This window comes from Vulpes vulpes, chromosome 15 (genome assembly GCF_048418805.1).
Source record: "Vulpes vulpes isolate BD-2025 chromosome 15, VulVul3, whole genome shotgun sequence".
NCBI classification, from domain to species: Eukaryota; Metazoa; Chordata; class Mammalia; order Carnivora; family Canidae; genus Vulpes; species Vulpes vulpes.
In genome coordinates, this window is record NC_132794.1 from 92,552,524 (window position 1) to 92,574,336 (window position 21,813).

At 40.0% G+C, this 21,813-nt stretch overlaps 1 protein-coding gene across 1 annotated transcript in view; it reads right to left on the bottom strand.

Moving 5' to 3' along the window:
* Positions 1–21,813, bottom strand: part of ARL3 (ARF like GTPase 3) — a 36,838-nt gene that overhangs the window by 11,609 nt on the left and 3,416 nt on the right. Inside the window, exons 2-3 of the mRNA XM_025992910.2 lie at positions 17,858–18,001; positions 12,201–12,317 (exon numbers count right to left, since the gene is read on the bottom strand). Of these exons, the coding sequence (XP_025848695.1) occupies positions 12,201–12,317; positions 17,858–18,001 (261 nt within the window). The remainder of the gene's footprint in view (positions 1–12,200; positions 12,318–17,857; positions 18,002–21,813) is intronic.

The window sequence follows — 21,813 nt, forward strand, 5'->3', positions numbered from 1 at the left end:
AGGCTGCCCAATGCCCAAGTTCTAACAAGACTGGAATTCAAACTCAGGCCTACATGACAGTAAAGTCCACATTGTCAGGAAGGGATAGTTTTTTGAGGCATTTACAAATACCACAGTCCTGGAACATCATGGCTCTGAAAGTACATTCTGCAGTCTTAACTATACACTGATTTCAGGTGCCAAGGGAGGAGACCCACTGATCTCCATTTCATTCCCACCTTCTCAGGCTTGCTGAGACGTTAAAATCAAGTATTGGGAATAGAAAGGGGATAGGCGGGGATCCCTGGGTGGCACAGTGGTTTGGCGCCTTCCTTTGGCCCAGGGTGCGATCCTGGAGACCCGGGATCGAATCCCACGTCGGGCTCCCGGTGCATGGAGCCTGTTTCTCCTCCCTCTGCCTGTGTCTCTGCCTCTCTCTCTCTCTCTGTGACTATCATAAATAAAATAAAATAAAATTCTTAAAAAAAAAAAAAAAAAGGGCATAGGCTTTGCCAGACCTAAGAGAAGTCTTAAGAGTCACTGTAAATTATAAATCTCAAGCTTTATCTCCCATCACTGAATTTTATTAATTGTGTAAATAACAACAAGGGAAATGAAATAAGACCAAAAGAGAAAAATTATCTATAGTTATAGAACCCAAATACATTAATTATTTTAATTTCTTGTGAAAGTTCCCTTCTAGTTTTTCTTCATAATTAAAAAAGAAAATTATAGATATAATTTTGTTGGCCTTTTAAAAATATTATTTATTTAAGTAATCTCTACAACCCAATGTGAGGCTCCAACTCATGTCAAGAGTCACATGTTCCTCCAACTGAGCCAGCCAGGAGCCCCTTATAGGCCTTTTTTTCCATTAGAGACATATTAAATGTTTTCCCAGTTGCTAATCTTAAAAAATTATCAAATTTGCAAACTTTCTTTAAAGAATTTAAAATTGTTTTTAAACTAATGGCATTATGAAAACACTCCTTTGGGAAAGCATATTCACTTAAAAACAGCAAAAAACAATCTGCAAGCCTCACCTTTACCTCCCTTCAATTACATTAACTGGTACATTGTAATGCACTGTATGCATGTCAAATTCTGTGCTACTCTGAACATTCGCTCTCTTTTGAAAGAAAAAATTCCTTTCCTTGGTGCTCTCTCACTTAGAGTCACTCATACTAAATGTTATACCAGGAACCAAGTTTCAGCTGTTCCTCTGAATACCCTATGTTTCCACCTATGCTTCTTTCATGGAGAATCACAGGAAGAGGTAAGATGGATGTGTTTGGTCTCGGTAATTTTTTTTTTTTTTTGCAGCCTTATTATTGTTGTTGTCAATATTACTGTGACTCAGTGTCAATACATACATTAATGGGCTCTGCCCACAGATACCCCAGATTTGATACCGATTTTCTGATAAGTCAGCACGGAGAACAAGGTGGTAGCTTTGTTTTTTCCCCAGAGGGTCTGGCATTTTTAAAATAGCAGGCGTCGTATAAATATAGATGTGGAAAGAAGCAATGCAATGGGAAAGTAAATCTCAATACAAATCTAGAATTGATTGGAATTAGTGGGGAGTCTACAGTGGATTAGGATGATCTTCACTCAGGCATCAGTGCAAGAAGATGGGAGGGAAGAAGAAAGGGTTAAGTGATCACTGAGAGGGGGTTTCAGGCTCAGAAGGCTGCCTGAAGGCAGGGAGCAGGTCACAGGGCAAGAAAGAAATTTACCAAGTAAGAAAATCTACTTGGGAGCAAAGGGTGTGAATATGAAGGTAAGAGTGCAAAGAGGAAACTGAGACAAGGCTGAGAAGACAAAGATACAGTTAAGAAATTGATGTTTGAGGGATCCCTGGGTGGCGCAGCGGTTTGGCGCCTGCCTTTGGCCCAGGGCGCGATCCTGGAGACCCGGGATCGAATCCCACATCAGGCTCCCAGTGCATGGAGCCTGCTTCTCCCTCTGCCTGTGTCTCTGCCCCTCTCTCTCTCTCTCTGTGACTATCATAAATAAATAAAAATTAAAAAAAAAAAAAAAAAGAAATTGATGTTTGATATGATGAAACACAGATGGAGAGAAGGGAGGTTTGGAAAGACGGTTTATTTTTATTTATTTATTTATTTTTAAAAGATTTTATTTATTTATTCATGAGAGACACACAGAGAGAGAGAGAGAGGCAGAGACACAGGCAGAGGGAGAAGCAGGCTCCATGCAGGGAGCCTGATGTGGGACACAATCTCGGGTCTCCAGGATCACACCCTGGGCTGAATGCGACGCTAAACCACTGAGCCACAGGGGCTGCCCCAGGAAAGACGGTTTAAATCACAGAAAAGAAAGATCACCAAATGCCAGAATCTGATGGTGAGTGAGAAGACATTTTTAACTTAAAATTGCTAAATTACTTGCTATTTATTGCTTTGACAAGAATTTTTTCATTAAAAGATTCAAAAGGAGGAGGCAACTGACTGGCTCCATTGGGGAGCATGTAACTCTTGGGTCCGGGGTCGAGATTTCAAGCCCCACTTTGGGGGTAGAATTTATTAAAAAAAAAATTCAAAAGGAGGATTTTCCGAAACTACACATAAATTCTTTTTTTTTTTTTAAAAGATATTATTTATTCATGAGAGACACAGAGAGAGAGGCAGAGATATAGGCAGAGTAAGAAGCAGGCTCCCTGCAGGGAGCCCAATGTGGGACTGGATCCCTGGATTCCCGGATCACACCCTGAGCCAAACGCAGATGCTTAACTGCTGAGCCACCTAGGCATCCCTTAAAAATAAGAAAAATTAAAAAAACAAAAACAAAACACTATGGTCTTCAAAAATCAAGTTGCTCCCTCTGCCTACGTCTCTGCCTCTCTCTCTGTGCTTCTCATGAATAAATAGAATCTTAAAAAAAAAAAAAAGTTGCATAAAGCTATTCTAAAATGAAGTTATAATCCACTGCACTTAGAATGATGCTTTACGTAAGCAAAGCCAATTCATATCTTCCTTGGCAGTTGCTTTGAAAGTTTTATTTGGTTGTGGGAGGAAGAGCCAGAGAAGATTTTTTTCTTGATGGAAGTTTAACCCAACTCCAGATTACCCAGAGACTAGTTATCCAGCCATGTGAATGGAGGGCTCTTTGTCTCTCCTCTAGTTTCTGTTCTTCTTCCCTCCTGCTGCCACCTTTTGGCCATTTTACTGCTCCTACGTATTTCTCATCAAGAGGGATAGGCAGAGATAAGGAAAGATGACACTCAGAAGTGGGCTTTGTATGTTAGCTCCAGGAAAAGTCTAAGAGGAAGTTGAAACTGAGAAATGAGGCTTTTGGGTAATAAGGTTTTTGATTATTTGTGCTCTAGAAGTATTGAGGCTCAAGTGATATCACAGAAACAGTGTAAGTGATGGTTGGTTGAGATCTACCTCACTTGATGTCCTACACTTTGGATATGGAAATGACAAAGTTACTTTGTTTCTATTATGTTGCATCTGAACACAGAACTGATAATAAAGTAAATGGAGCTTAGGAGTAATATGACAATATCTTGAAAAAATTTGTGTATTTTTAATCTATCAAAAAACTGTTACCTTCAGGCCTAAGAGAAATGGAAGATCTTTTGTCCCCTCCCTTCTATGACCCCTCAAGTTTTTTTTCTTAGTCACTTCCCCCAAATCATGAAAGCTGAAGTCAGCAGTTCTCAACATCATCTTCCCTGAGAATACCTGGCACTTTTAGGAGTTGTCCTGACTCTTTCAAACCTCTAGACAACAATTTAATGCTCACAAGTGGGGTCTGTCAGTCTTTTTCTGTAAGGGGTCAGGTGGTAAATATTTTAGGCTTTGTGGCCTATGTAATCTCTTTCATAACTATTGAACTTTGCTGCTGTAGTGCAAAAGCAACCATAAAAAATCCGTAAACAGGGCAGCCTGGGTGGCTCAGCGGTTTAGCGCCGCCTTCAGCCCAGGGCCTGATCCTGGAGACCCAGGATCGAGTCCCACATCAGGCTTCCTGCATGGAGCCTGCTTCTCCTTCTGCCTGTCTCTGCCTCTCTCTCTCTCTCTCTCTCTCTCTCTTTCTGTGTCTCTCATGAATAAATAAATAAAATCTTAAAAAAAAAATCTGTAAACAAGTGGATGTGGCTTTGTTCCAATAGTACTTTATTTATGGACTCTGAACTTTAAATTTCACATTATTTTCATGTGTCATGAAATCTTATTCTTTCAACTTTTCCCCTCAACCATTTAAAATATAAAAACCATTCTTAGCTCAGACTATATAATAATAGGAGGCAGGCTGATTCAGTTTGTCAACACCTCCTCTAAAGTAAGAATTTCTTGGGATTACTTCTTTCTGCCTATGGACAGAAAAGCACTGTTAAAGTTTCCCCTCCCACTGCCATCATGCCTAAGTCAGGGTCTCCCAAAGACCCTGAACAGCTGTGGAGGCTCTTCATGAGAGATTTGAGCTTTGAAACAACTAATGAGAATCTGAGGGGCCATTCTGAGCAATGGGGAATGCTTATGGCTTATGTAGTAATGAGAGATCCATGACCACCATTAACACCAAGGGCTCCAGAGGCTTTGAGTTTGTCATGTACACCAATGTGAAGGAGGTGGATGCAGCCATGAATGCAAGGCCACATAAGGAAAATGGAAGAGTGTGGGACCAAAGAAAGCTGTCTCAAGATTCTCAAAGGCCTCGTGCCCACTTAACTATGAAAAAGATTTTTGTTGGTGGCATTAAAGAAGACACTGAAGATCATCTAAGAGATTATTATTATTTTTTTAAAGATTTTATTTATTCATGATAGACAAAGAGAGAGAGAGGTAGATACACAGGCAGAGGGAAAAGCAGGCTCCATGCCAGGAGCCCGACGCAGGACTCAATCCCAGGAGTCCAGGATCACACCCTGGGCCAAAGGCTAGGGCTCAACCAGTAAGCCACCCAGGTGTCCCCAAGAGATTATTTTGAACAGTATGGGAGAACTGAAGTGATTGAGATCATGACTGACTGAGGCGGTGGCACAGAGAGGTTTAGCTTCTGTAACATTTGATGACCATGACTCTGTAGACAAGATTGTCATTCAGAAATCCCATACTGTGAATGGGCACAACTGTGAAGAAAGGAAAGCCCCCTCTAAGCAAGAGATGGCTAGTGCTTCATCCAGCCAAAAAGGTTGGAGTGGTTCTGGAAACTTCAGTGGTGGTCATGGAGGTAGTTTTGGTGGGAATGACAACTTTGGTCATGGAGGGAACTTTAGTGGGTGAGGTGGCTTTGGTGGCAGTCAAGGTGGTGGTGGACACGGCAGCAGTGGGGATGGCTCTTACAGATTTGCTAATGATGGAAGCAACTCTGGAGGTGGCAGAAGCCATAATGATTACAACAATCAATCCTCAAATTTTGGAGCCATGAAAGGAGGAAATTTTGAATCTTTTTTTAAAATTTTTATTTATTTATGATAGAGAGAGAGAGAGAGAGAGAGAGAGAGAGGCAGAGACATAGGCAGAGGGAGAAGCAGGCTCCATGCACCAGCAGCCCGACGTGGGATTCGATCCCGGGTCTCCAGGATCGCGCCCTGGGCCAAAGGCAGGCGCTAAACCGCTGCGCCACCCAGGGATCCCGAAAGGAGGAAATTTTGGAGGCAGAAGCTCTGGGTCTTATGGTAGTGGAGGCCAGTACTTTGCCACACCACAAAACCAAGGTGCCTATGGTGGTTCCAGCAGCTGCAATGGCTATGGCAGTGACAGTGGGTTTTCACTACTGCCAGGAAGCAAAGCTTAGCAGGAGAGGAGAACCAGAGAAGCGACAGGGAAGCTACAGGTTATAACAGATTTGTGGCCTCAGCTAAGCACAGTGGTGGCGGGCCCTATGTGCTACAAAGAAGACATGTTTTAGACAATACTCGTGTATGGGCAAAAAACTAGAGGACTGTATTTGTGACTAATTGCATAATAGGTTGTTTTTGTTTCTGTTCCATGGAAAATATAAAGCATTCCAACAAAAGGTTTTAATGTAATTTATTTTTTTGCACACATACTGTTGATTGCTAAATGTAATAGTCTGATCATGACACTGAATGTATCTGTTAAAAAAATAAAGAATTTCTGATTGTACTCTAGAGATAAATGAGAAAAGTTAACCAGGCAATTAATTGTGTCAAGCTTCAACCCTACTCTTCTAGGCAGTGTGGAGACTAGAGTAATAGGTCTTTTTAACCAATAATGAAAGACTATTAAATACAGACAAACTAATATAACCTAACCCATCAACCACTGCCACTCCAAGCTGTTTATGAAACTGGCAGACAGGGCTGAGTCACAAGGCCTTAGAATCTAACCCTGGGGACTCAGCTGTTCCCCCAGACTTGTTTAATCTCAAACGGCACAGGAAAATAATGAAAGGTTAACTCAGAATCCAAAACACTGTCTGGAACTGGCAGCCTAAGGTAGCTGGAGAAAGCTCCTCTGGAGTAGCTCAGAACTGACTTTTACTGGATTGTCCGATTATTCCTGGGCACTCTCAGCTAATAAGTGGTGTAGAATCTGGGTCATGTTACAACTACCTTGCAGTCAGTCTACCCTCAAAGTGTGAGAGCTTGTGCTTTAAAATTACCCTGAACTGTAGACAAGAAAAGTTGAGGCCTCCTTATTTAGCTTCATGGTCATGAATGTCCTTATGTATTACTCTTATTTGGGTTATTTCTTTCAAAGTACCTTAATCTAGCAGATGAACAGACTGAATTGTTATTTCTCTCAGGCACCTGCTTTTTCCTAACTCTTGACTCAAAAAGCACAAGCTCATCCTCCACTAGTTTTATTGAGATATAATTGGCATATGGCACTGTATAAGTTTAAGGTGTACAGCATAATGATTTGACTTGAATCTACAGTTTAATTAATTTAATTTTAAGCAGTTTTTTATTTACAAAATAATTGGATAGTTCTATATACCTATCCCACCTCCATTCCCTCCCCCAGTCTCCCCTAGTAACTTGCATTATTATCTTGCATTAGTGTGATGCATTTCTCACAATTTGTGAACCAGTATTGAACCAATACATCAGGTTCATTCTTTGTATTTTAAAGTTCTATGGTTTTGACTGACCCATATTAACATGTATCCACCTTATAGTTTCATACAGAATAGTTCTGTCACTCTAAAAATCCTCTATATGTCACTTATTCATCTATCCCTCCACTCTCCCCTGGGAGTTCTGGCAACCACTAATTTTTTACTTGCAGAGATTTTTACTAAGTTCTATAGTTTGCCTTTTTCAAAATGTCATATAGTTGGAAACGGAGAGTACGTACCCTTTTTCAGACTGACTTTCACTTAGCCATACACATTTAAGTCTCCTCCATGTCTTTTTGGGGCTGAATAGCTCATTTAAAATTTTTTTTCATTTCTTATTAGCAAGAAATAATATTATATAGATGTACACAATTTGTTTATTCATTCATCTACTGCAAGACATCTCAGTTGCTTCCAATTTTTGGTATTATGAATAAAGCTGCTATAAATATTCATGTGCAGAATTTTGTGTGGACATAAGTTGTCATCTAATTGGGTAGACTCCTCGAAGAGTGATTGCTGGATCACATAGTTTGGTAAGATTATACCTGGCTTTGTAAGAAAATGCAAACTGTCTTCCAAAGTGGTGTACCATTTTGCGTTCCCACTGGCAATGAATAGGAGATCCTGTTGTTTTTCCTCTTTGTCAGCATTTTGGATTTTAACCATTCTGGTAGGTATGTAGTGGAATTTCATTGTTTTAATTTTCTGTTTCCTAAGATGTTACACACTTTTCATATACTTATCTCTGTATCTTCACTGGTGAGGTGTCTTTTGCCAATTTTTAATTGGGTTCTTTGTTTTCTTATTGTTGAGCTGTGTGTGTGTGTGTGTGTGTGTGTGTGTGTGTTTTAGAGGGTGGGGAGGGCAGAGACAGAGAATCTTAAGCAAGTTCTATGCCCAATGGAACCCAACAAGGGACTTGATCTCATAACCCTGAAATCATGACCTGAGCCAAAGTCAAGAGTTGGACACTTAACCGAGCCACCCAGGTACCCCTCTTTGTACATTTTAGATATGAGTACTTTATCTGATGTGTTTTTGCAAATATCTTCCCCAGTCTGTGGCTTTATTTTCTTAACAGTGTCTTTCTCAGAGCAGAAGTTTTAAATTCTAATGAAGTGTATCTTATAAATTTTTGTCCATTTCACTTGGCCCTTTTCTAAGCACTGGGGATACAACACTTGGGGCGGGGCAGGGGAAGCAAAGTCCCTATCTTTGTGGACATTACATTCCAGTGGGGAGAAGTGTAATAAATAAGAATATATATATATATATATATTTTTTTTTTTTTAAGAATATATTTTTTAATGAATTTTTTTTGAAGATTTTATTTATTTATTCATGAGAGACACAGAAAGAGAGAGGCAGAGACACAGGGAGAGGGATAAGCAGGCTCCATGCAGGGAGCCCGATGTGGGACTCAATCCCAGGTCTCCAGGATCACGCCCTGGGCCGAAGGAGGCGCTAAACCACTGAGCCACCCAGGCTGCCCATAAAAATATTTCTGATGGTGATGGGTACCAACAGGTCTGATCAAAGAAAAAAAAAAAAAAAAAGCAGAGAAAAATTACATTCCCAGAAAGGTAGGGACAGGAGCCACAATTTTAAATATAGCAATCAGAGAAGGTCTCAGTGGCATAAAGTGACATGTGAGCAGATACTGAAGAAGGTAGAGAATAAGCCATGAGGATAGCTAAGGATATCTAAGAATCTTAACACTGCAAATAGTAATGACCAAGGCCCTGAGGTGGGAATATGGCTGTGTTGTAGGGACAGAAAGCAGGCCAGTACGGCTGGCACCAAATTAGAAGGGGGAAGACAAGACAGATAAGCCAAGCCAGAAGGCAGGGGGCCTTGTAGGCTATTGTAAGAACTCTAGCTTTATTCTGAGATGGGACAGGATCCCTATGGATATACCTTTGAGAAGAGATTTTCAGGAGGAAAGGCAAAAGCAAGGAGACTAGTGGGGATGACATGGCAATAATCAATGCACAGTAGCAGTGGGCTGGAAAGTAGTGGTCAGATTCTAAAAATATTCTGAAGGTAGAACTCACAGGATTGGCATAGGTCAGAGGTGGGGAGTGAGAAGGAAAGGAGCCAAGGATGACTCCAATACTTTTGGATGAATGGAGCTCTTGTTTACTGAGGAGACTGTAGAAGCAGCAGGTTTTGGGAGGGATGAAGATAGGAATTTGGTTCTGGACATACTGAGGATGAAGGGACTTACTAGCCACTAAAGTAGAGATGTAAAATAGGTAGTTAGCTATATATAAAACTGAGGTTTAGGGGAGAGTTTCTGGTTGAATATAATAGGTTGGGATTCACCAGCATGTAGGTAGTAATTAACGCCTTGAAATTGGATGAGGTCACCTACGCTACAACTTAGAGAAGCAAAGCACTGGCCTGAACTCTGGAGCACTCCAACACTTGGAGGGTAACAAGGGGGAAAATAGCAATGGAGATTGAGGAAGAGTGGCCAGTGAGATACGAGGAAAATTCAAGATAGAATGGTATTCTGGAAAATGGGAAGATAATGTTTCAATGACAGTATGACTGACTTTTATTTGATTTTTTTATTTTTATTTTTTTTTGCATTTGAAGCAAGTTCTTTTTTTTTTTTTTAAGATTTTATTTATTGGGGATCCCTGGGTGGCGCAGCGGTTTAGCGCCTGCCTTTGGCCCAGTGCACGATCCTGGAGACCCAGGATCGAATCCCACGTCGGGCTCCCGGTGTATGGAGCCTGCTTCTCCCTCTGTCTATGTCTCTGCCTCTCTCTCTCTCTCTCTGTGTGTGACTATCATAAATAAATAAAAAAATTAAAAAAAAAAGATTTTATTTATTTATTCATGAGAGACACAGAAAGAGAGAGAGGCAGAACACAGGCCAAGGGAGAAGCAGGCTCCATGCAGGGAGCCTGACGTGGGACTCGATCCTTGGACTCCAGGGTTACTCCCTGGGCCAAAGGGAGGCACTCAACCGCTGAGCCACCCAGGCATCCCTGACTGACTTTATTTATTTATTTTTTTTTAAAATTTTTTTATTTATTTATGATAGTCACAGAGAGAGAGAGAGAGGCAGAGACACAGGCAGAGGGAGAAGCAGGCTCCATGCACCGGGAGCCCGACATGGGATTCGATCCCGGGTCTCCAGGATCACGCCCTGGGCCAAAGGCAGGCGCCAAACCGCTGCGCCACCCAGGGATCCCCCTGACTGACTTTAAAAAGAAATATTTTATTTATTTATTCATGAGAGACAAAGAGAGGCAGAGACACAGGCAGAGGGAGAAGCAGGCTCCATGCAGGGAGCCTGATGTGGGACTGGATCCCGGGACTCCAGGGTCACGCCCAGGGCCAAAGGCAGGTGCTCAACCACTGATCCACCCAGGGACCCCATGACTGACTTTATTAACTGTGCAGCTAGGTCAAGTAAGAGGAAGATGGAAAACCTTAGCAATGGGGAATTCCTGGGGAGCCTGAATGGAGGGTTCAAGAGAGAATGGGAGGAGGAAGTGAGGAGAGAGCTCAGAAAACTCTTTGTTTTAAAGAGAAACTGAGGAATAGGACAGTATCTGGATGGGATACACAGCCAGGACAAGAGGTTTTTTTAGTTTGTTTCTAAAAAAGAGTTGCCAAAAAAAAAAAATAAATAAAAATAAAAAAATAAAATAAAAAAGAGTTGCCACAGGCTGTGTGCATGCCGACAGAATGATCTAGTTGAAAGACACATAGGAAGCAAAAGCAGAGAAAAGTTATTTGAGATGCAAGATGGTTTCTACTGGTAATGGAAGTCACCAACATGGCTGACCTTATGGCAGTTCCTTCTCTATGGGTAGAATTGTAGTAAATGCAGAGTTTCCATTAGGGTTTAATGAAAATAGCATACAGGTTTTTTTACTATCCAAGTTCATGAGACCCTCTGGTTTTAGGCTATGATCATGACAGTGAGTAACTAAGGTAAGGGGAATGACAAAATCACTGGAGTGAAGGTGAATGAACTGAGAGGCTGTGGCGTTGGAGAAATCAAGTATGTGGATAGTGAAATCTTCAAGAATTCTGAAACAGCAGTACTACAGAATGTCACAGAATGTGACAGTGAGCTGGGAGTTAAGATCTTAGTCCCTTCCTGAACAAATGCAGCCTGAGCCAGGGAATCCCCAATGAACAAGGCAGCTGCTTCTACTTTTTTTTTTTTTAAAGATTTTATTTATTTATTCATAGAGACACACACAGAGAGAGAGGCAGAGACACAGGCAGAGGGAGAAGCAGGCTCCATGCAGGGAACCCAATATGGGACTCCAATATGGGACTCGATCCCGGGTCTCCAGAATCACACCCCGGGCTGCAGGCGGCGCTAAACCGCTGCGCCACTGGGGCTGCCCTGCTTCTACTTTTGGACAGTTAAAACGATAGGAGACTTCTTCCATACTCTGAGCTAAACTCTACCACTTAATATTCCCCAAATTGCTCCTCACCCAGTCTTCTAGAACTCTTCATGATGAGACAGAGAACTCTCTTGCTCAAGATAGCTCTTGAAGCAACTGAAAATAGTTCCAAGTTTCTTTTCTAGGAAAAATATCTAGGGATATTCTCAGTCGGTTAAGTAGCTGCCTTTGGTTCGGGCCATGATCCCATGGATCCGGGATCAAGTCCCATGTTAGGCTCCTTGCTCGGTAGGGAGTCTGTTTCTCCTTCTCCCTCTGCCCCTCACTCTGCTTATGCGCTCTCTCTCAAATAAATACAAAAATCTTTTAAAAAAAAAGGGTGAAGAACATCTGTTGTTCAGCCATTTCATATGCATCATTATTTCCAGGACTTACACCCTCTTGATTGGCTCTTTGGGATACTCTTGTTGATTTCCTTGGGATAATGGAGTTAGTGGCACTATCTTCTGATTTCCCTTCTGATATTCAGATCACTACGTGAAATTAATAAATACTTTATTTTGCCAAGGTGGGTGTGGGCACAACATTGTCACTGAGCAAAAGCAAAACTCTTATACAAACCATACAAAAATGTTTCTCATAATCTGCAGCCTTCTGCTAACCCTAAATTCATAGTGACTTATAGTAGTGGAATTACTGACAAGAAAGAACATTACAGTTAATATTTCCTAACACACTGCAGAAAATATTATGAATTAGTGCATTAGAAGGAGTACTTACGAGAATATCAGTATTTTCAAAATAATTTCTCCAGTATGGTCTGATTTTTCTCTGTCCACCAATGTCCCATACATTCAGTTTAAAACCTTGAGATTGTACACTTTTGATGTTAAAACCCTGAAAGAGAGGCAAAACACCAAGCTTTATTAAGCTTTAGATCATAGTTCTGACAAAGTTATATTTAACAGCTGTGTTATTTATTAATTATGAGGTACTCTGCCAGATGTGATACTGGTAATATTGAAAATTGTCTGCTATGATAGGGAAGAAAGAAATGGGTTTTTATATGCTTACTTCAGGTTTGGAGTCACTGTTAATATTAACGTGACAGTTTCTCTAGTAAGTGTACACACATGCACGTGTGCACGCACACACACACAAAACTGCTGAGGACAACTTGGAATGAGTTCTAATAATCAACAAAGACTACACCTTCTGATGGATCCTCAAGATGATAACATTTAATAGAACATTACATTTAACTAACAAAAAAAACAGAAGCTGAATCTGCAGATTCAACAGAACAGAACAAATCCTGAGTTTAAAAAGAGGCAAGAGGGATCCCTGGGTGGCGCAGCGGTTTAGCGCCTGCTTTTGGCCCAGGGCACGATCCTGGAGACCCGGGATCGAATCCCACATCGGGCTCCCGGTGCATGGAGCCTGCTTCTCCCTCTGCCTGTGTCTCCGCCTCTCTCTCTCTCTCTCTCTCTCTCTCTCTGTGTGACTATCATAAATAAAAAATAAATAAATAAAAAAATAAATAAAAAGAGGCAAGAGCTACTGGAAGATAGGATTCTTTAAGAAATTTCTTCATATGGATCAAATCAGGAAAAAGAAGGAGCTGAAGTTAGGACACTATGGGAGAAGCTGGTTTATAAATGGACTATTAGCCCAATGAGGAAGGGATGGCCTGCTAGAACAGCATGTTCAAACTCTGAAGTGGGGCCCTCAGTTATTTTTTTATTTTTATTTTTTTGGGTGGGCCCTCAGTTATAAGCAGTGATGAAAATAAACATGAAGGCATTGGAAACTGTTCTTTCATAAGCATCTCTGATGAACTTGAAAATATTCATTTCTCAGGACAGTGACTCAAGGTGGAACTCTGGGAAAGGTGCACAAATCAGGGGCAGGTGGAGCTGGGAGTTGGTGTGCAGAGAAACAAATTAACAAGACCTCTGGGGTTTGGAGAAAAGGCATTTCGTGAGCAATAATTTAAAAAAATATTTTTCTGAGAATGATATAGTGAAATCAAGACTTGAAAGATCCAATCAATAGATTGCTACCACAAAAGTGACATTTCATCCAGGATAGCTGGAGGGAAGTGGGCCTGGGGATGTCTCCATAAACATTTGCCTCACCTGGCAGCTTGCCAACACTACTGCCTAGTGCAGAAGGACAAGGCACAATGTGACAGTACAGAGCACTGCCACCCAATTTCCACTGAGGATAAATGGGCACTAGGGAATACCTGGGGATGATGCTGACTATAGCTCCTGTAAGATGTCACAACTGAATAAATTAGAAGTTTAAGAACTCCAAAGGGAAGTGGCTTAAGTTTATTGTAAACGGCAGCTTCATTCTGACTCACTGACAAAACCACTTTTGTGCACTTAAAAATCGTACACTTAACTACAAGATTAAATGTCAAAGCCAGTAATGTCAAATCTTTATGGAGTGAAGCAGAAGATAAATAAGAGTAGCTCCTAGAATTTGACTATATGTATCAACTGCCTTAAAATTCTAAAAGTCATCAAAAGAAAAGAAATCTATTAAGACCAACAAATCTAAGAAATTATTCTAAGGAAATAATAATGGGTGCAAACATTTAGAAATGTAAATACATATTTACATATATAACAGTAGAAACATGTTCAAGATGTATTATTCAGTGAAAATGATGATATGGGGATCCCTGGGTGGCGCAGTGGTTTAGCGCCTGCCTTTGGCCCAGGGCGCGATCCTGGAGACCCAGGATCGAATCCCACGTCAGGCTCCCTGCATGGAGCCTGCTTCTCCCTCTGCCTATGTCTCTGCCTCTCTCTCTCTCTCTCTGTGGTGACTATCATAAATAAATAAAATTAAAAAAAAAAAAAGAAAATGATGATATAATATATTCTTTGAGTCATTTTTATTTTTATTTATTTATTTATTTATCATTTTTATTTTAAATATATGCATCATAAGGGTGCCTGAATGGCTTAGTTGCAGCATAGCGTGCAACTCTTGATCTCAGGGTTATAATTATGAGCCCCATGTTGGGTGTAGAGATTAATTAAAAATAAAATCTTTAAGGGACGCCTAGGTGGCTCAGTTGGTTAGGCATCCAAATCTTGGTTTTGGCTCAGGTCATCATCTCAGGATCATGAGATTCAGTTCCACGTCAGCCTCTGTGCTCAGTGCAGAGTCTGCTTGAGATTCTTTCCCCTCCCTCTCCCTCAGCCTACACTCATATTATCTTTCTCTAAAATAAAAAAAATCTTAAATAAATAAAATCTTTAAATAAACCCATCACATACATACATAGAAAAAAATGGATACATTCTTAAATGTTAACAGTGGCAAAAAAATTTTTTTAACAGTGGTTATGTCTGGGCACTATAGGTGATTTCTAGTTTTGCAATTTTACAAATGTTTTACAAATTTACTATAATGAGCTCCTATTACTTTTTCTAATATAAAACAAAAATGCAAATCTTGGTTGTTTTTTTTTTTTTAATTTTAAAAGATTTTAAAAGATTTTATTTTAAAATAATCTCTACACCCAATGTGGGGGTCAAACTTAACAACCCTGAGATCAAGAGTCACATGTTCTTCTGATTAAGTCAGCCAGGCTGAAAGCTTGTTTTTTTTTTTTTGTTTTTGTTTTTTTTTAAGATTTTATTTATTCATGAGAGACACAGAGAGACAGGCAGAGGGAGAAGCAGGCTCCATGCAGGGAGCCTGACGCGGGACTTGATCCGGGTCTCCAGGATCACACTCTGGGCTGAAGGTGGCGCTAAACCCCTGAGCCACCTGGGCTGTCCTGCAAGCTTGTTTTTAATTTAAAGAGTAAGTATGGGGGCACCTGGGTGGCTCAGTGAATTAAGCACCTAACTCTTGATCCCAGCTCAGGTCTTTTTTTTTTTTTTTAAATTTTTTATTTATTTATGATAGTCACAGAGAGAGAGAGAGAGAGGCAGAGACACAGGCAGAGGGAGAAGCAGGCTCCATGCACCGGGAGCCCGACGTGGGACTCGATCCCGGATCTCCAGGATCGCGCCCCGGGCCAAAGGCAGGTGCCAAACCGCTGCGCCACCCAGCTCAGGTCTTGATCTCAGGGCTCTGAGTTTAAGCCCCACGTTGAGCTCCACACCCAGTTACTTAAAAATAACCAAAAAAGGGGGGCACCTGGGTGGCTCAGTTGGTTAAGCTTTGGACTTTTGATTTTGGCTCAGGTCATGATCTCAGGGTCATGAGATCCAGCTTCCTATTTGGCTCTGCACTCAGTTGGGAGTCTGAGATTCTCTCACTCTGCCCCCCGACCCCCACCCCGGTTCGTGTACATGCATGTTTTCTCTCTCTTTCAAATAAATAAATTTTATTTTATTTATTTATTTTTAAAATATTTTATTTATTTATTCATGAGAGACACACACACAGAGGCAGAGACACACGCAGAGGGAGAAGCAGGCTCCAGGCAGGGAGCCCAACGCGGGACTCAATCCCAGGTCTCCAGGATCAGCTCTGAGCTGAAGGCAGGCGCCAAACCGCTGAACCACCCTGGGATTCCCACAAATAAAGAAATTTAAAATAAAATAAACTAAAATAAACATGAAACCTTCACATCATATAATGACAAAGTCACCTATAATACATCAAATAACGCCTGAAAGTTAGAATTGGAACTTTGAACCCATAACTTAAGAGTTCATTTCCATGTTCACGGTGCTGGCCGTTCTCATTTTAGTGATACTCTTAAGAGATACAGCCTACTGCTAATACTCAATTAAAAAGAAAAAAAATCCTAGACTTTTCTTTTTCTGGCAGAAATCCTGACACAGTAATATGTGTTTTTAGCCCTTCTAGGCTAGACTACTGTAATTTGCTCCTCCTTAGGCTATACATTAAATTTGTTCAGAAGCTGTAAAATTGCTCATTTGGTAGCAATTGAAATGACTTTTCTGCAAAAAGTTGCAGATCAGTAAGACTCCCAAGCTGTGAAGTACACACACCAGCACAGCCATTCAAACCTGACACCAAACTCGTATCACAGTACAGTGATGGAAAATGCTAAAAAAAAAAACCCTCTGGTTTTGCTAAAACCTCTAATGCTCAAATACTTTAAAGTGACTAAGACCAAAAAGGCTGTCCTCTAGTTAGGAAACCCAATGAGTTGGGCAAAGGTCAAGCTTTCTCAGGATTTCCTACAGGGAAGGAGGTCTAAAGAAAGAGGTCTAAAGGAGGAGGGTTGTTCCACTTAGGATCTGTCTTTCAACTTCCACACTGGCAGCACCACCGTTGCCTTATCCTTTGTATTTTTTTTTTTTGCTTAGCCTTAGGAAAGAGGCTGGATTAAAAAATATAGGTTATTTTTTAATTAAAAAAAAAAAGATATATATTTATTAAATCTGAAAAATGCACCCTAAAATATTAACAGTAGTTTTTCTCATGGTATTGGGTTTTTTTCTTTTATACTTTCTGTATTTTCTACACATATTAATTTCATAGTGAGAAGATTAAGTTATTTTTTAAAAGTAATCACTTAGAGCTGAGGGACTGTCTTGATATATACATATGCTTATTTAAATTCTTTTTTTTTTAATTTTTTATTTATGATAGTCACACAGAGAGAGAGAGAGAGGCAGAGACACAGGCAGAGGGAGAAGCAGGCTCCATGCACCGGGAGCCCGACGTGGGATTCGATCCTGGGTCTCCAGGATCGTGCCCTGGGCCAAAGACAGGCGCTAAACCGCTGTGCCACCCAGGGATCCCTTAAATTCTTTATTTAAAAATTGGTAAAAAAAAATTGGTAAAATAGACATAATATCTACCATTTTGACCAGTGTAGAAGTGTAGAATTTAAGTGTAGAATTCAGTAGTACTAAGTGCATTCACACTGTTGTGCCACCATTACCACCAGCCATCCACAGAACCTTTTTCAACTTACAACACTGACCCTCTGCACCCATTAAACAATGACCCTTCCAATCTCCCCTGTCTCCAACGCCTGGTAACCACAATTCTATTTTCTGTCTGAATGAATCTGACTACTCTAAGAACCTTATATCTATGGAATCTCTTGACATATTTTTGAAATCTTGTATTATTTTTAAATTGTATAACTTTTCTCATTAACACTTTTTTTAAAAAAAGATTTTAATTGAGAGAGAGAGAGAGAGAGAGAGAGGGAGAGAGCGAGCATACAAGCAGGGCAGAGGGGCAGAGGGAGAGGGAGAAACAGGCTCCCCATGAGCAGGGAGCCCGCCGTGGGACTCGATCCCAGGATCCCGGGATCACGACCTGAGTCAGAGGCAGACACTCAACCAATGGAGCCACCCAGGTGCCCCTCATAACACAACTTGAGAGTGTACAAAACCATATTTCCCATTTTGTCTTCCATATGGCTATGATTACTTCCCATAAGTCACACAAGCACCTGGGGCCAGGGAAGTGCTTACCTGTGTAGGTGTAATGTGGCTGATGTCTTCAGATGCAAGCTGCTTCAGAAGAGTGGTCTTGCCAGCATTATCCAAGCCCAGGAGAAGGATTCTCACCTCCTGGTCTGGTGCACTTTTCAATTTGCGCAAAATTGAGAGCAAGCCCTTAAACAACCATGAAGAAGAGAGATTACTTTTGGGGCACTGACTTTGATGTTATTAGGTATAAGAATATCTTCTCCTTGACAAAAGTTCTTGGTTGTAGAGAGCTCATAGTATATTCCAGTTCAATGTCACTTATTTCATTTGCTTCCACCTTCTAAGTTTTGGCAGAAGTACTTCAATAAATTCAGCAACTCAATAAATGGCATGGCTTATTTCCATTCCTATTAATCCAGTTTAGCAGTCACTCCACATCTTCTGTGAGTATGAACTACTACTCAACTCATGTTCCTAAAGCCTTTCATATACACTTAGAGCATGCATCATATCAGACTATAGATAATTGATTTTTGTGTTTCTCTCCTAGAGTGAAGTTTCTTGCAGGTAAGAGTTATAGCTTTGGTCTCCCACAATGCCTGGCACTTATTAGTTGTTGAATTAAATACAACTACCCACCCAAGCAAGTACAAGATTTTATGGTGCTACACACACACACACACACACACACACACACACACACACAGGAAAAAAAGTTGTATAAAATTGTTTAAGACTTTATTTCAGTTTACATTTAAGACTTCGTTACTCAAAATACTCTATCATCATCTAAAAAAACTCCAAAACTCTATCACCATCTAATTTTCACAAGACCCTTATAAGTGCATGGTATAACTTATGTTTTTCAGATGAAGAATCGGATACATCAGAGAAGTTAGAGAATTGTCAAAGTCAGTCATAAAGAATAAAATTTAACCAGGTATTTCCGACTAGTAATATAATATTTGTTTCTTGCTTTTATTATTTTTTAATGGCTAGAAATAAACCATATTGCTTTTTAGCTACAAACATAAGAAAAATTGTATAAGATAGTTATTTGTTGCATCCTGCAGCTGACAATTTTGTTCCAATGAGGCATGAGTTACAACAAGAATCAAAGAATTCCACAGTTTAAAGGGCATATAATCTAATCTCCCAGCTCAAGCAGAAATTCCTTCAAGCTGTCTTAGAATTATATAAAATGGTTATATTTTTTTATCCATATTGCACCCGGCAATAATTCAAACCAGTCTGTTCACTAAGATCAAATAACAGTTCTGTGAAATAATTCTCAACAATTGAGTCTTTGGACAATGATATGCAAATATGCATAATTATTAAGAATTCCTTCCTGTCTCAGAGACTCTTTGTTTACCACTTCTAGTATTCTGTATTTGCACTGACTTGCTAAGGATTACATTAACCTCTCTGTGCCTTAATTTTTTCCAGCAATAAAATGGAAGATTTAGTTTAAGACAGAAAGACAAATTCTATACCAAAAGATTTAGGGAAAAGTGATTGAATAGATTTCAAACAAACAAAAAGATAGGCAGGCCTTCTCCTTCTTCTTCTTCTTCTTCTTTTTTGGCATGACATTTTTCTTTTGTTTTTATCTTATCTGGCCTTGAATACTTTGACACCATTCCTTTTTTAAACTATATTTATGAGAAGTCTCCCTGGCTTCTATTAGCTACATTGCAATCACTCATTTATAATACCACCTTTCAGAACAGTTAAAATTAGAATTCTGAGATCCTCAGGGGACTGGTAATATAAAAAGGCTAGAACAGGGAAAACACATGGTACTACTCATCCTGAGTTCTTGATTAGATGTCCTCATTACCTTTTCCAATAAAATTAAAAAATAACCAGAATTTATCACATCAGTACATGAAACAACAGTACAGTAAAATTCTCATGCATTATCTATGAGTGTAGAAATCATGAAAGGTATTTCTATAAAATACTTTGAAGGTTCAAAATGAATGTTTTAGGTTTTTCCTTATGTGTCTCTTCTTTTAAAACAAATTTGTAAATAAAAATACTATTTCTGGGACTCCTGGGTGGCTCAGTGGTTGAGAGTATGCCTTTGGCTCAGGGTGTGATCCCGGAGTCCTGGGATTGAGTCCCACATCAGGTTCCCCTCGAGGAGCCTGCTTCTCCCTCTGCCTATGTCTCTGCCTCTGTGTGTGTGTCTCTCGTGGATAAATAAATAAATAAAATCTTAAAAAAAAAAATAGTCTCTGCAGGCTGAGACTTTTTTTTTTTTAATTTAAGATTTATTTATTTATTCATGAGAGACAGAGATAGGCAGAGACATAGGCAGAGGGAGAAGCAGGCTCATGCAGGGAGCCGGATGTGGGACTCAATCCCAGATTCTGGGATCAGGCCCTGAGCTGAAGGCAGACACTCAACCGCTGAGCCACCCAGGAGTCCCAGGCTGAGACTTTTTGTACACTCATTATATTTGAAATTGAATAATGAAGAGAAAGTAATCTCTATTCATCTTAAAAGGAGAGAAGCAAAGCACAGAAAACCATTCTAACTATACCTAAACTTTATTAACCTAATGGTATAAAAAATAATACTTTTATATTTCTAATGCATGATTTTCATTATTGGGAAACAATAACTTTATATGCTTCACCTTCAAGTGAAATTACGGAGAAATGGAAAGTTCAGCTACTATTTTTTTCTATCATAATGATAAATGGCATCTGAAGCGTGGTCTAGGGAAGACAAATGCAAATACAGTACAGCATCATATTAACCCAACACTGAGGACAGGGGATCACAGGATTATCAGGGTTTGCTAAATAGGGAAGAGGATATTTATAGATATCAGAGTTCTGACTGAAAGGTACAAAGTAAGCTGATTTAAGAGGCTGGAGGAAAGAGAGCAGAGTAAGTCTATGTTTCTAAACATAAATGTCCATACTTTATTCTAAATGTCAAATGGAAATAGCCATTAGAAATTAATTTTATTATGGGGCTGAGTTTTGCAGTATAGATACAAGGAAACAAATTTTTAAAGTGCATTTTTGGGTAAAATACCCATTCATTCATTCCTTCATTCACATTAAATACCCACAATGTGCTCCAAGTACAATGGAGAGAAACAGACATGGTTTCTATGTTGGATTTGTACTCCTATGACATTAAAGGCAATTTAAGAAATCAGAACTTTAGTTCATTGTATAAAGTCTATTATCAGTATGTGTGCATATAAGTTATCTGCACCCTGGTGGACAGAAGTGGTCTGACTCAGTCATAAAACATCTGGACAAACTTTCTACAGGCAAATTATGAATAGATGTACTATTGACTGCAGATATTTTATCTGCCTCAAAATCAGCTTAAACTCAGCTACTGACAGAGGCATGGTGCACTGACCTAAAATGATACAAACTAGGTCATTTAAAGAAACTGGGGTGGTAGAGGGTGAGAGAAGAATGTCATAGTGGATGGAAAGTGTACTTGGCTGTGAGGAGCAGTTAAAATTTAAATATTAAAATTAGTAAGCCAGGGACGCCTGGGTGGCTCAGTGGTTGAGTGTCTGCCTTTTGGTCCAGTACGTGATCCTGGAGTCCTGGGATCAAGTCCCACATCGGGTTCCCTGCATGGGGCCTGCTTCTCCCTCTGCCTGTGTCTCTGCCCCTCTCTTTGTGTCTCTCATGAAAAAGTAACTAAAATCTTAAAAAAAAAAAAATTAGTAAGCCAACTATCAAGTACATGTACTCCCCATAACTAGCTTAAGTGTAACTGACTTCACTGTATTTAACCTCTTTAACAAAAAATTATGCCGCTCAGGGAGACCTTATTAACTTCCAGGAACTCCTATAGTTTTGATAGGGAGAACCTCACCCAAACCTGTCTTCTTTCTCTTCATCTCTCTATTAAATAAATACAATGTTTCCTGAGGAACAAAATATGGACATTTCTTCAGAAGAGTGGGTTCCCATCTCACCAGAGTCCTAATAAAAACACTGGTGGGGGGC